This window comes from Tupaia chinensis, unplaced genomic scaffold, assembly GCF_000334495.1.
Source record: "Tupaia chinensis unplaced genomic scaffold, TupChi_1.0 Scaffold000281_1, whole genome shotgun sequence".
NCBI classification, from domain to species: Eukaryota; Metazoa; Chordata; class Mammalia; order Scandentia; family Tupaiidae; genus Tupaia; species Tupaia belangeri.
In genome coordinates, this window is record NW_006159764.1 from 3,673,762 (window position 1) to 3,690,171 (window position 16,410).

Below are 16,410 nucleotides of genomic sequence, written 5' to 3' on the forward strand. Positions count from 1 at the left end.
TCTATGGCGTCCCATTCAGGACACCTCTCTGCCCATGAGCACAGTTCTTTCTTCCCTTTCTTAATAAACTTTGCTTTGCTATCCTGTCCCACAAAATAATAATGATAATAACAATAATTACTGCAGAGTTTGAGAATGAGACCAACTACACGATGACATGGAAAACAATACAGTCGAGCTGTAGTGGAGAAAATTTCAACATTTTGATAAAAACCTCACATATTTTAAACCAAAGTACCCCTGGAATGACTACATTTTATACAGAAATGCAATCACTTTATAAGCCATGGTAAAACTGTCAATGCACTACTTTATTTTATTTTATGGTTTCTTATTGATATTTAATTGCTGTACATGTTGTGAGGCACTACATGGATTTTCCAAGCATGTGTGCATTGTATGGCATTCAAATCAAGGATAATACCATGTTTGCTGTGGTTGACAAGGAACACCACACTTGAGATCCATACAGAGATTGACAATGTCTGCTTTTGTCACTGAGTGGCCGTATCCTGTTCCACAACCCACTTGCCCCAGGTACCTGCACTCCTGTGTCTGAAATGCTTTTCATTCTAATCCTCTCCTCTCCACTGCAGCCTGCCCCACCCTGCATGCAGCCTCTGGTATCTGTGTTGTCCTCTCCTCTGTATCTTCAAATTGTATTCTTTTTTATGTATGTATGCATATGTGTATGTACTTTTAAATTTGCTATAGGATGTGTGCACTCACCAGAAAGAGAGTGAAATACCCTGCAAGGCCATGCCATAATCCTTTCTCAGGATTTCAGGCATGTATGCACACATACCCAATGTGTTTTTCAAGTCTCCAGGTTAGAGACTGGAACCACAGAGACTGCCTTGTGGAGTCCAGCCACCTTAACCACCACATCCCTGGCTGATCCTGTGCTCCCTTTTATTTTAATTTATTTGTTTGTTTGTTTATCTATTGTTATACGGCATATGCATTCACTGGGGAGAAAGAAGGAGACAGAAAGAAGAGAAAAAGAGAGAGAGAGAGAGAAACACCTCCGGGGGTAGAGAGAGAAAATGACAATGCCAAAATCCCTTCTTCCCATTCTCCTCTCAGGATTTTGGGCATATATGCATATATGCCCAGTGTATTTTTCAAGCCACCGGGTCCAAGACGTATACTGTGCAGTGAGAGTGTGATTTCACTGCCTTAACCACTATGCAACCTGGCTGGTCCTCCTAGACTCATTTCAGTAAAGGGTTTTCTTCCTTTTAAATGAACCATGTATTCTGCAATTTTTGTGTAACTAGCTTATTAATAATTAAATTATATTCTAAATACATTATAAATCATTATGATTATGAGAATTATATCTAATATAAACTGCCTAAATAATTTGTGCAGAAAAAAATAGTTTCAAAAGACAAGATGTGGGGCCCGCAGGTGGCATGGTGGTTAAGGTGCTGAACTCCCAGGTGGGTGACTGAGGTTTGAGTCCTGGACCTGGTGGCTTGCTTTCTCACTTTCCCTCCCTGTCTCTCTCTGGTTAAATTAAATACTAATAGTAAAATGAATAATTTTTTAAAAAGAAAAGATAAAATGTATTATCTTGGATGAAGATGACATGAAATTACATCAGACAGGGCCAGCTGGTGTGCAGTGGTTAAGGCATCTAAATCCCATATGGCCAACTTCATTGCTGAGGCCTGGACCCAGTGGCTTGAAAAACACCACAGGTGCCTGTGCGCATGCCACAGATCCTGAGAGGAAAATGGAGAAGGGGCTGTGGTCTGACCATCCCACCGGGGGTGGGGGGGTGGGGGGTGCTATCTCACTTTCCCTTTTTCTCACTGCCCCTTTCTCCCTCTCTGTTTCTCTCTAGCAAGTGGACTGCCCTACACAAACAAACAAACAAACAAACAAACAAACAAACAAACAAAAAATTTGGATTTCAGCAGTAACCAGTGTGGTAGGATACATAGCAAATGTCTAATTTTTATAAACATTAACTCCCTCACCAGAAGACGTGTTAGTAATACTCAGCTCATATATTTGTTGTAAAAAAAATAAAATAATAAAAAAACTAAAATATTTCATGTCAATGGTCTTTTTTAAAGACTGGCTCAAGGTAGAATCATGACAAATGCCAGTTCTTATACTTGCATGTTGGACATCTGGACACATTATGAAAACCCAAGAATGGGCTGAGCTACATGCTTCTGGTTAGTGCACAGTAACTATCATGAACACAAAAGTGGGACATAACTGAAAGGGGAGTCCTTGTGGTGACACAGGGATCAAACATGAAGCTCTTCAAGGCAGGCACGCCAGCCAAACCAGAGTTCTCCCTGAAGATGTCTGTACACGTGCCCAGGAAATGGGCTGGCTGAGGCAGGGGTGGATCGTGGCATCAAGACTGTCTGGAGCACTGTATCTCTGTGTCTCTGACTTAGAGAATAAATGAATAAACTTCCTTTTTGGGGGGAGAGATTTTTGCTATAGGGCACATGCGCTCGCCAGAAAGACAGAGAGTCAGAGAGGCAGAAAGTGAAAAATCACCCCTGCCCCAGGGGGATGGTCATGCCACAATCCCTTCTCCTCCATTCTCCTCTCGGAATCTTGGGCATGCAGGCACATGTGCCCGGCATGAGTTTAAGCCACCGGGTCCAGGACACGAATCCTGGTTGACTACATGGGAGTTCAGTGACATAGCCATTATGCCAACTGCTGGTCCCATGAATAAACTTTCTTTAAAAAGTAAAACACAAATAAAATAAAAAATGAAAGCTATTCTTTCCAAGTCCTTAAAATATAACTACATGGGAAGATAGGCAGTAAAATGTTCATTACAAGCTTTTCATTTATTTATTTTTAAAATTTTCTCAAATATCTACGACAAGGAAGATAAACCTGAATAACATAAATTCTTCAGAGTGCTCACACTCCTGGCTGACAAATGTATCTTTTCTATAGCCTTTGGTGAAGGTCATTCATTGCATTTTACTTGTCTTGACCAGAAAATTGTGGCTTTTCAATATGACAGCCGGCAGAGGCCCCTGAATAGTGAATTACTGATGCTGAAATTCATATGTCTTAAGTCAGTCAGTGGAGTGGGAAGGCGGTTGGAAGAGAATACATACCAGAGACACTTCGCTAATATCACTCATCTTTTGATTTATTACAGTTTTTATCTGCAGAGTAATTATTTTTGTTTCCTGTTTTCTCCTTTATGATCTCTTTTTAAATAACTCCACAATTGGCACAGATTGAAGGTACAACAGATTTCAGTAATAGCATTTACTTAGAGAGATGCACATCTTTAAATTTTAAGACAAGCACGTGCATTCAATGGAAAGGAAAAAAATCTTGAAAGTTCTCATGGTGTTTTTAGAAGTATTATTTCCAGTTCACATTCAGCTTCTTTTAAGTTAAAGGAGCTTCTATACCTTTTTCACCCTCTCTCTCATAGAAGAGCGCCTGCAATTGTAAAGCATTCAGTCCGATGAGACTTTTGTAAAATGAATCACTATCGCATTCCTACCATGAGCTTCCGAACAGATGTCAGAAAGTAAAGATTGGCTGCCTCTAGATCAAGTTGCGGCTGCCAACTCTCGCGAGCTTTGTCAGTAACAGTTGATTGTAATGTCAGTGCAGTCCAATTTACAGGCTGGAGCAGCAGCTGCATCCTGCATTTCCCTGAAGTATTCCATGATTTGCACCACTTGCAAACTTTATCATCTTTGTTGCAGAGAGTCCGGTAAGTTGTTCTGAATTTACACCTTTCTGTAGCATTGCCAGTTCTTGTGAAACTGGTTCTGTTGGAGGAGTGTGAGCTCTTCACGTGTTTACCGTGCCCCTCTGGCGTTCTGTTGGGAACAGTCACTGAAGCTTGCAAATGGGATAGATGAAGCAAGCGAGCAGGCACATGCATCAAATCATCCTATTATTCAGTGAATGCAAACTCAGTCCAGTTAACCAACGGCTGTGGGAACTGAGTTTATTCAACTTGGTGTAGAGGACAGTGGCACTTGTGGAATCACGGCAATATAGGCTCTTAGTGAGCTTCCTACAGAACAAATAAATAAATAAATATGAAAGTAATTTAGATGCATTGTTTAGTGAATCTCTCCTTAACAGAGTACCAAAAAGCAGTCTTTGGCCAGCCTATATTTTTTTCCTATTTATTTATTTTTTTAATTTTTTGAAGGTGGCAAGAAATGAATAGTCCTCTTAACTGTTCCGTTTAACAGGGCACTTCTCAATCAACATTTTGTCTTCTTCGACTTAAATATCAGTTGGCAAATGAACGATCTAAGTTCTTTTTATGCTAAAGGAAAACCTCTATCTGACTTTGATTTACAAACTTGTCTCTTTGCACATTTGTTCTACTTCTTTTTTGTAAGTGAGTTTAAATTGTAACAAAACAGCTTATACTTGATATTTTTATTACAGAGATAAACAAATTTTAGACTTCTTACAAAAAACATGTAAAAATCTGCAATTATTTTGGTGAAATTAGTTCCAATTTAATCAAGGAATTAAGCAGTGAGTATAAAATGTATGAATGGTTAAAAGTAAACTGAAATATGAATGAAATGATTTATTATGGCTTCTATTTTATATTTATATTTATTTTATATCTTCTACATTTTTATAAATGTATTTCATGATTATACTCAGTCAGGAACTACTATCACTAACCTATACAATGCCTTCTGTAATATAATCTATAGTTCTTTAATTATAATCTATGATTAATAGCTATATTTCACTTAAATAAAGAGTTACCTTGTTTAAGGATAAGAATGAGCTTTTAAAGCATGGATTTATAATTCAAATGTAAATTGTAGACTTCTCAATTAAAATGAAATAACATGACCTTAAGGATACCAAATACAATTTTTAATTGGATTTTTAAAGTTTTATTTCATTCTCCTAAGTTTTTTTTTTCTTATTTATAACGTCTTACTTCTTTTAAGTATATGTAAAAAAAAATCTAGGTCAATTCTATATTTCATTTTTATAAAAAGTAAGCTAATAATTTCTTAAGTCACATCTTATCTACAAATGTAGTTTTTTTTATTTAGTTCTTAGTAACACTTAATGATAATAAATATTAAAATTATGCTTTTTCTTCATTTTGATGCTTCCATGCTAAAATCTGCTGATGCTTACCACAAATAGATCGTCTCAGATGTTAGAGAGTTATAATTGCATACATATCAACTTAAGAGCAAATGAATTTCCAAATAAACCCCCAAAAATCTAATACCTAGTGAAATGTTCAAATTATGCATGCAATTAAAGTTTGCGAATGTTCTTCCTGATTGAGGTCCGTGACCTCAGAGATCCCATGCTTCTCATACCTAATGCATGATGTCTTTTCTCTGTACGCATCCTTTTAGTGCCTTACTGGGTATGTGAAGGATCCCTGAAAGACAGTGGTATAGTCTATTTATAAATAGACTTCCTCAACTCTCCACTTCACTTAGCCTGCAACAAAACAAGCTTTTTAGGTTTGGCATAAAGACTTAGTTGTTTTGATTTGACCAATTACATTTTAGGGGTGCTTGCTCCAGATCATATTAATAATACCTGACAGCGCTTTCCCCACCATTATTAGGAGATTTCATTTTAAAATAGAAATATATAGTTTAACATTTTTAAATGTGGAAAACTCCGTATTCTAAAAACTATTATGAATATTTGCTTAACTGTCCATTAAGAAGTCCTTAACTGGTCCATGATTTTGGAAAGTTCATTGATATCCAGTTATGGCAAATAGCTGGCAAATAAAGATCTGTTCATAGCAAGCAGTTTTATTACACTCAAATATTACAGCATAACTTTACTTATATCTTCTTGAATCAGGGAATTCTGATACTACTTGAAGAATTAAATTTAAAACACACAGAGAAAGAAATAATATTTTTACCTTTTTTTATCTTGAAAGTTATATTATTAAAAGTTTATAGAATTTTCCCAAAATTTCTAGTGAATTTTGTTACCTTGGAGCATTGAGAAAATAAAGGCACTATAATACTCATTCTCGGGCTTTTTCCTCCCTATCACTTCCATTATTCATTTACTTTTATAACTCCAAACAAACATTCTCTACGTTTAATTATTAAATACTATTATACTGTTTCAATAAGGTAAGTAATCTAAATGTAGATACTCAGTTGAACTTGCGTGAAACTTTCTTTCAATCTTTGTGATAAACATGCTATCTACTATCAGAGTTTAAAGTATATTTAGTGTGACAGTAGCCAATCGCACTAGAATTTGCAGAAGAAAGGCTGAGTTTTACTATTTCAATCGTTAATAAAGTTTTGAAGACATAGACTAGTACCATTTTCTTAGTGTTCTTTTCCCTTATTTCTCTTTAGATTGCTTAATGATGTAATAAATATATTAAAATTTAATTGTCTTCAGGTAGAAAAATTGTAGAGCATATGTTAGAATAGAAAGCATAAGATCATTAAGACAAAGTGATGCTTATTTAAATAAGGTAATGTAGCTTAATGAAAAGACAAAGTAGGACCACACTATGAGTATTCAAACTTATGCATATTTTAATATTCAGTGCAGATTCAATCATATGTTATGTAATACTCTTCAACAAGTACCATGTATGTTAAAATTATATTGACAATCCTGCAAGGACTGCATGCTTAACAATTGTTTTGCATATTAATAGTTAAATTATGTACAAGGAGATGACTTATCAGTGTTGAAAAGATTTTAATTCATATAAATAGTACCTTATAACATTCAGATCTATTTAGAATAAACTATAAATAAAAGCATGTAAGAAATACTTATACAAACCAAGCTAAGTGAGAGAAATGATATACAGCATTTTATCTGTTATAGTCACTACTTCAAAACAAAAACAATTAAAATTATCACATTGACTAATTATATAGAAAACAAATACTTTTGGATAGGAATTATACTTGCTTTGCAGTAGAATTAATAATGTATTCATAAAACAAAATTTTGAAAACTACCAGAGACCAAAAACTATTAGGATATGGTATTGCTTTTTTTAAACACAAAATAACATTAAAATAAAATCAAGGAATTAACCATCTTTGTGGGTAACTAAGAGAACATTGACTGAGCTAGACAAGAAGAATGCTGTATTAATTTTGAAACACAGCTTACAGTGAGACAGCTTGGTCCTATATTCCTTCCTTTCCAAAGCAATTTTAAAAAAAAGAAAAATATTCATCACGGTACTTTGTTTTTTTATGAATGTCCAACTGTATTTATTTAAAAGAAAGGAATTGGTAATTATGAGGAATGGATAAAAAAGAAATCTGTAGTAGCAGTTCCACTAAAATTCCTGTTTGAATATAAAATTGCGGGCCCAGCAGATGGCATAATGGTTATGTCACTGGACTCCCACATAGTCTGTGGTTCAAGTCCTAGTTCCGAAGGCTTAAAACTCATGCACTGTGGTGCTTTTCCAAAATCCCAAGAGGAAACTGGAGGAGAAAGGATTGTGGTGTGGCCATCCCTACTGAGGGATGATTTCTAGCTTTTTCTCTCTATATATCTCTCTCTGTCTCTCTGGCAAGTGCATGTGCCCTATAAAAAAAACTTTCTCAACAAAAGGAAATATAACATTTCACTGCTATGTGCTAAGTTCCAACACTTAAATTATTATTATATTTGTTACTCTTGTAATAATACCTAAATATCATATCAAAATAATGTCCAAATATTATATAATTTAATAATAGAATGTACTGATCTTAGCACACATCCAATATTTGTTTTGAATTTTTGCCACAGGGCACATGCGTGTGCTAGAGAGTGACACAGAAACATTAGAGAGTGGCCGGGGGAGAAAGGGCTGCCTTAGCCAGCACTGGGCCTGCACAATCCATTCATATCCAAACAGAATATAGAGGATAGGGACCAGCTCATGGTACAACCATCACATCCCTAGACTCCCACGTACTCCACTGCAGTTCCAGTCCCATGTACTGGGTACATGTGTGTGCATGCCCAAGATCCCAAGAAGAGAATGGAGGAGAAGGGACTGTGGTGTGGCCATCCCCCCAGGGAATGATTTCTCCCTTTCTGTCTCTCCATTTCTCTTGTCTCTCTGGCAGGAGCATGCATCCTATAGTAAAACATCTCTCAAAAATAATAAAGAACATATAGATAAACCTTGTGGCTTGCTTTTTTAAAAAACCTTATTATTATAGGTTATATAGATATCTGTGAATATACAGTTATGTATTGATAGAATCAGATATGGACATGGCTATAGACAATACAGACATGGCGACATCTATTATATGCAGAACAAAGAGTGGTACACCATGGATTCCTGTATTCAGATATATTAAAGAGGACTTGCTGATCACTACCTGTCCTTTGAACAATGGTGAGTGAAGCTAACTTAAGGACATTTGGAGGAGGGATAAGGAGACAGAGAATCGACGGGATGGGGAGGTAGGGGTGTTATCTGTTAAAGATATTTTGATCAACTGGACTGGGGAGAAATGTTCACATATTGAAAAGTTCACTTTCTAAGCTAAATAATGTGATTGCATGTATAAAAATAAATAAATAAATAAATAAATTTTTAAAAAATGTGAATATTCCAGGCCAGCCTGGAACTATAAGTGACCTGGTCGTTAACATGGCTAGATCCTACATAGCCAACCTTGAGGTTCAAATCCCTTTCCTGGCAGCTTGAAAACCATGCTAAGAGTGTGTGTGTGTGCATTCCAAAATACCAAAAGTTGGGGAAAATGGAGGAAAAAGTGATTGTGGAATGTCCACCTCCCATGAAGATGCCTTATCTTTCTCTCTAGTGAATGCATGCAATCCTCTGGCAAATTGTCTTAAAAATTAAAATTAAAAATTAAAATGGGAATATCCTAAGTCTGGGATATAGGTATCAGGCCATGTTCTCTGTCTTCTGAGACAATCTAAGTTAAAACAAACCACTGGGAAACCGAAAACATATGAATACTCAATGTTTATGGATTACTTTTTTTAGTTATACTGAATTTATACTTTAAAATCAGAAAGAAAATGCAGGAAAGGTTTTGTGCTTTTATAAACCTTTGTTATTGTTATGTGAATGAGATATAATGTTTATAGCTGATTACTTTAACCACATTTATTGTGTATATATTCAAACGTTAGTTCTTTTCAATGATATCTGTTACATTTTTCTATTCTTTGTCACATGGAGTTTCAGAATCTGGTTTTCAAGTTTTTATTTAAAATACACTGAGATCTGCAATCATATTCAATGCTATTTGTTCAATTGATACATAATTATTGTACAATTTTATGAGTTAAAATATGATTTATAAGTATATAAACATAATGCATAATGGCCAAATTGGAGTAAATAGCATATTCCTCATCTCACATATTTATCATTACTTTATGTTGGGAACATTCAATTTAGATATATACAGTGATTATTTAAATTAGTAACCCTACTGCGCCATGGACCACTGTAACTTTTTCCTCACCTCTAACTTAATTTTGTATCCTCTAACCAACATTTCCCTAGTCCTCTACCTTTCTCAACCTCTAATAGCAACTGTTCTATTTGCTGAAACTGATGATGACAAGTTTTTAGTTTTTACAAGTCAGTGAAAAATGTGACTTTTCTCTTTTTGCACCTGGCTTTTTTTATTTAAAATAATGTACGCCAGACTTGCCTATGTTGCTTCCCGTGACAGGATTTCCTTCATTTTTGCCTTATGAACTTTTCAAAAAATGTAATCTCCTCAAATCATCTATTTATGTCCTAAAATGAATATTACTTAATAAAATATTGAATATTTATGATTCTGTAGGTCTCAAAGTTACCTTTGCAGGCAAGCCCATGACAAGGTGATTAGGGAAGCCAGAACTCATGTGGCCAACTGTGTACTTTGAGTTCCAGACCTGGTGGTTTGAGAAACATCCGGAGCATGCGTGCATGCAAAGCCCCAAAATCCTGAAAAGAAAGAGAGACTGAGAAGGGATTGCAGCATGTCCATTGCCCATAGGGGTCGCTTTCTCACTTTCCCTCTCTCTTTAGTGAATGTACACACCCCCCGGGCAATTTCGTTTGTTCTTCTTTTAAAAAATTACTTTTGTTTATCCATGAACATGGCAGCTCTAGTCCTCTGATTTCAGTATTTAAGTATGAACCTATGAGTAACTCTGACAACGCTAACATATCAACTTTGCTAACTAGTTGTGTCTACTTTAAGGACTTATCAAATTAACAGATGTGTGTCGACTAATCCTGGAGTTTAAATTTCATCTCAGTCAGTTTCTTCCTTGACATTGTCATTCAGACAGTGAGGTCCCTCAGGATTATCAAATTTTAGAGAAATGGGTATTTATTCCTAGTCCTTCCTTTGCTTTTTTTCCATAGGTTTTTATAATGGTAGGAGGTTCGTTAGTTTTCACAATTTGTAAGATAAATGGCAACTACTATATTTTTGTGACTTAGTATGCTATAAATAAGTCATCTTACATGTTCTTCTGATTATAGGCTAGGATGGTACAGCAGACAAAATTACCAGGCAGAAAGGACCAGAGAAGGGACCGTGGACAGAAAAGAACAAGGGTACAAGTGGACCCAGCCTTAAAGGTTGTTCATTTATAGCCTCGTGCTGTCAAAGCCAGACAGCCATGACCTTTCGGAGAATACATGGGCTTGTATTTTTTCCTCTAACCAGAGTAGAAATTAGAGCTGACATGGGTAGACTGCCACTAGCTGCCACTTTTTGTGTGGCTCTGTATGGTACAGAAGTAGGATTACATAGGGTTGGTGTGAATTTTCCCCTCTTAAGATAGTAAATCTTCCTTCCTGAGGTTTGATAATATTCCCAAAGTCAAATAACCTCTACTTTCCATTCCACTTATTTCACTTTTAAATTGAAATCTGAAGTATCTCAAACCATTTCCTGTTTTGGTTTTTTTGTTTGTTTGTTTGTTTGTTTTTTGCCTCGCACATCTTTTACAGTTCATGCAGATTTATTGGTTTCATCATTTGTAGGAATCATAAAAGTATCATAATTATTTTCAATGGCGTACTTGACTATCTATCTGGGCAGTTAAAACTTCCTACTTACTCTCTTTCAGAAATCAAAATGCAGAGCAAGCGTACAATCATTTGTATCCAATTTCTCCTGTGGTTTCTTCTGCTTTGCCTGCCTATCGGGAAGTCACACACTGAGGAAGACACGGTAATTACAACCAAGAATGGGAAAGTCAGAGGGATGAACTTGCCAGTTCTTGGTGGCACCGTGACAGCCTTTCTTGGGATTCCCTATGCACAGCCACCACTTGGCAGACTTCGATTCAAAAAGCCACAATCCCTGGCCAAGTGGTCTGATATTTGGAACGCCACGAGGTATGCAAATTCTTGCTATCAGAACATAGATCGAAGTTTCCCAGGCTTCCATGGAGCCGAGATGTGGAACCCAAACACTGACCTGAGCGAAGACTGTTTATATCTGAATGTGTGGATTCCAGTACCCAAACCAAAAAATGCCACTGTGATGGTATGGATTTATGGGGGTGGTTTCCAGACTGGAACGTCATCTCTGCCTGTTTATGATGGCAAGTTTCTGGCTCGAGTCGAGAGAGTTATTGTAGTTTCAATGAACTATAGAGTAGGTGCCCTGGGTTTCTTAGCTTTACCAGGAAATCCAGAGGCCCCAGGGAATCTGGGCTTGTTTGATCAACAGATGGCACTTCAGTGGGTCCAAAAAAATATAGCAGCCTTTGGTGGAAATCCCAAAAGTGTAACTCTCTTTGGAGAAAGTGCGGGAGCAGCTTCAGTTAGTTTTCATTTGCTTTGTCCCAGAAGCCACCCATTGTTCACCAGAGCTATCCTGCAAAGTGGATCCTCTAATGCCCCTTGGGCGGTAGCCACTCACTCTGAAGCTAGGAATAGAACATTGACTTTAGCTAAATTGATCAGTTGCTCTAGAGAGAATGAGACAGAGACCATCAAATGTCTTCGAAATAAAGATCCCCAGGAAATTCTTCTGAATGAACTACTTATTGTCCCATACGATACACTTTTATCAGTCAAGTTTGGTCCGATTGTGGATGGAGACTTTCTCACTGATATGCCAGACACATTACTCCAACTGGGACAATTCAAAAACACCCAGATCTTAGCAGGTGTTAATAAGGATGAAGGGACAGCGTTTTTAGTATATGGTGCTCCTGGCTTCAGCAAAGATAATGACAGTCTCATCACTAGAAAGGAATTTCAAGAAGGTTTGAAAATATTTTTTCCAGGAGTGAGTGAATTGGGAAAAGAATCAATCCTTTTCCACTATGTGGACTGGGTAGGTGACCAGAGACCTGAAAACTACCGTGAGGCCTTGGATGATGTGATTGGGGATTACAATATTATCTGTCCTGCCTTGGACTTCACCGAGAAGTTCTCAGAAGTGGGAAATAATGCCTTTTTCTACTACTTTGAACACCGATCCTCCAAACTCCCTTGGCCAGAATGGATGGGAGTGATGCACGGTTATGAAATTGAATTTGTTTTTGGCTTGCCTCTGGAAAGAAGAGTTAATTACACAAAAGCTGAAGAAACTTTAAGTAGAGCCATAATGAAATATTGGGCAAATTTTGCAAAATATGGGTAAGTGATGATTTTTGTGATTGTTCTTCTCTGGTTTTGTTTGTTTCATTTCACTTAGCTTTGTTTGGTCTCTGGTGTAGATGTCCTTAAAGACACAGAAGTTTTAATTATTTATTCTCTTTGTTCCTGGGCTGGTTTTATATTGTTATGTAGTGAGTTTCAATTCCTTATGTCAGAGTGCTCAAAGGTGGAGCAGGGTAACGCTCTACGCAAGTAAGTGGAATCGTGTGGAAGATCATGGGTTTTGTTCCGGGTAGACCTGCACATACAGGGTGCATGCACCCCAATCCTGACTGGCCAAGAAGGCTAAAGGGAGAGGGAGGATTGTGGAACTGAGACGCTCTCAAGGGTGATTTGTTCCTCTCTCTCTCTTTCTATACCTCTCATGCTTGCGAAAGGATAAACATGAAAAAAGAAAAGAATCATCTTAGAACTTTAATAGAAAGTATTGCATGAGGACGGGAGAGTGGCATAATTGCAATGGAATGCTCTGCAGCGTAGGATCCACCTAGGAAGGCCCCAGGTTCTGGTCCCAGCACCTCTCTGCACATGTGGTCTATGTGCACACGGCCTGCCATCCAGGTTGTGCGAGGCTGGGAGAGGATTGTGATGTGGAGACTGTTGAGAAGACTTGTCTCTCTCTCTCTCGCTCTCTCACTCTCTTGCTCTCACTCACTCAGTAAATAAATAAATATACTTTTTAAATAACCAAACAAAAATGGCCTAATTTCATCTCCAAAGTATTGCAAAGTACTTTAACAAAGTTAGCTAAAGTTTATAGGGAGGTAGATTCTTGCTTTGAGAACTGAAATTACTGTGACAATGTTTTTTAACCTGCAGTTCATTATGTTCACCGATTTTAGCAGAGTAGGGACATAGTTTCTCATGCTCTAATGTTTGTCCTTGGTACTGTGGTACTGACACGGGAAGAAAGTCATGCCTGCTCAGAAAAATGGAGGGGAGAGATGATGAGGAGGTAGACCCTCAGATGTGCCATGGTGCCTACTGTTTTTCATAACAGATTTGTTCAGAACTCTCAGATAACCTGTTTTTCACAGCAGCCATGATAGTCCTGATGTTTAGGAGAATTGTTATCCATTTGTTATTTTTCTCAAGAATTATTTATTTTTAATTTTATTTATTCATGCATTTATTTTAATTTGACAAGAGAGAGACACACAGAGAGAGATAAGGAAAGTGAGAAAGCAAGTCACCAGGTCCGGGTCTCAAACTGTGGTCGACCATGTGGGAGTGTCCAGAGCTTTACCAACCACTCCACTTGCTGCTCCCAAGTTCTTCTCCATTTGAGTAGTCTTATAGCTGACATTAGATAACCAGAGACTTCTTGAAAGAGTATGTTTTCCCTCACATGCTATAAATATTGTAATATTATGTTCTCAAGTGTCAAAAGAAAATAATCTGTTGGAATATGTTTTTAAATATGTGCATATAAAATAAGACTTTTTTTCTCACTATATTTGCAACCTGAAAATAATCTTATGCTTTGGAGTATTTTGAACCAGTATAAATAATGAAAAAAGAAATTTGAAATATAAGTTTCAAAAGGAATCCTTATAGCCATAAAAAATTAATCTGTCAGGGAACCAGCAGTTAGCGTAATGGCTATGTCGCTGGACTCCCACGTAGTCAACCGCAGTTCGTGTCCCGGACCCGGTGGCTTAGAACTAACGCCGGGTGCGTGTGCGTGCATGCCCAAGATTCCGAGAGGAGAATGGAGGAGAAGGGATTGCAGTGTGACCATCCCCTCTGGGGGGTGATTTCTTGCTTTCTGTCTCTATGTCTCTCTCTGTCTGTCTGGCAAGCACACGCGCCCTATAGCGAAAATCTCTCAAAAAAAAATTAATCTGTCATACATTTTTCTATTATGAAAAAGAATACAGACAGTAATAAAATTGCTTCCTGGTTTTCCTTTTAACTTTCCATTTAATTTTTTTTTTACTCCATGTTTGCTTCCCTCCCTTCTTTCTTTCTTTTTTCCTGTTCTTTCATTTCTTTTTTCTAGAGATCTTGTGTAATCACCAGAGAAAGACTGTGACCACAGACACGATATTCTAGCTTTATGGTTTTCATTGGTGGATATTCCTCACCCAACCCTTTCTCTCCATCCCCTGAAGCATGTTACAATGGCTGGAGCCTTTTGTGCGCGTCATAACTGAGCAAATGTGTGAGATAGGCCGACAGAGGCTGGGGAGTACTGCTAAACATCCCCGTGAAGCACAGCATGGCGACTCCATCCTGATGAGTATTCGTTCGTTCCAAAATGTCAATTTGTCAAGGTGGAGAAATTCTGCTTCTCTGTACTTTCCCACAATTCCAAAAGGCCACATTAAGAAAGTGAAAGTAGAACTTGGAATTGTAATTATCATTAAGAAAAATTACTTTTCAAATTTATGATTCAGAAAGTGTTTTTCTGTTTTGTTTTGCCTTAATTTTTAAGTTTTTGTCATAGGGCATGTGTGCTTGCTGAGCGACAGAAAGAGACAAGAGACAGTATGAAGGAAACGGAGAAATCACACACACACACACACACACACACACACACCCTGAGAGGAGGGCAACACCGTTATCCCTTCTCCTCCAGTCTCCTCCTGGGATCTTGGGCAGGCATGCACAGGTACCTAGTATGATTTTCAAGTGACTGAGTCCAGGACTTGAACTGCGGTTGGCCACGTGGAAGTCCAGCATCTTAACCACTCTGCCACCTGCTGACCTTCATAAAGTATTTTATTATTTTTCTTTCAATTATTTATTAGTTTTATCCATTTTATTTTTTCATTTATTTTTCTTTATCTTCTAATTTACATTTAATCACTGTATATCTTTACAATGTACAATAATGCTTTTTCTAACATGAATGTAATACATATCAGTCAAGACAAAGACATTACCATATACATTATCGTCATTTTTGTGTCATTTAAAAACGTCGTTTCCCCCTTCCCCTCCTTCTTCCCTCTATTACCCACCCCCGTATTACCCCTATCCTTACTTTTTTTTGTATCTACCATTGCCCTCCCTGCTACCAAACTTTCCAAACTTTCAGCTTCTGCTATATAACACAGACAATCAATGTATATTGAATGGGGACATACAAAGTCTGTCTTTCATACACTGGCTTGCTTCACTGAGCATTAAGTCCTCCATATTGGTCCACTTGGTATCAAATCTCAAGGTCTCATTTTTTTTATGGCTGAATAGTGTTCCATAAAGTACACGTGCCACATTTTTTCAATCTACTCATCTATTTTGGACACTTGTGTTGATTCCATGTCCTAGCAATTGTAAATAATGGTGTAATAAACATGAGTGTTATTCCAAATGAGGGTTTTGCTATCTTTTGGTTAAATACCTAAGAGTGGAATTACTGGGTCCTATGTTGATTCTATTTGTAGGTTTCTAAAGAATCTCCATATCATTTTCCACAGTGGATATACTAATGTGCATTTCCACCAATGGTGTAGGAAAGTTCTCTTTTCACTACAGCCTTGGCAGCATTTATTATTATTATTATTATTATTATTATTATTAATTTAGCCATTCTAACTGGGGTTAAGTGGTATCTCGTCGTGGTTTTGATTTGCATTCCACTCATGATAAAAGATGTTGAACATGTTTTCATATATTTTTGGCCGTTCATAGGTCTTCTTTGGACAGTTGGCTGTCCAGCTCAATTTCCTGTCTTTTAAGTTTCCTGTATACTCTGGTTTGCAGTTCCTTATCTGAGGTATACTTTGCAAACTTATTCTCTCACTCTGAGGGGTGTTTTGTCA

At 37.1% G+C, this 16,410-nt stretch overlaps 1 protein-coding gene across 1 annotated transcript in view; it reads left to right on the plus strand.

The window, feature by feature from the left end:
* Positions 1-3,601: 3,601 nt before the first annotated feature.
* BCHE (butyrylcholinesterase) overlaps positions 3,602-16,410 on the plus strand; it is a 67,823-nt gene continuing 55,014 nt past the window's right edge. The window contains exons 1-2 of the mRNA XM_006150298.2: positions 3,602-3,727; positions 11,095-12,619. Of these exons, the coding sequence (XP_006150360.2) occupies positions 3,613-3,727; positions 11,095-12,619 (1,640 nt within the window). The 5' untranslated portion in view covers positions 3,602-3,612. The remainder of the gene's footprint in view (positions 3,728-11,094; positions 12,620-16,410) is intronic.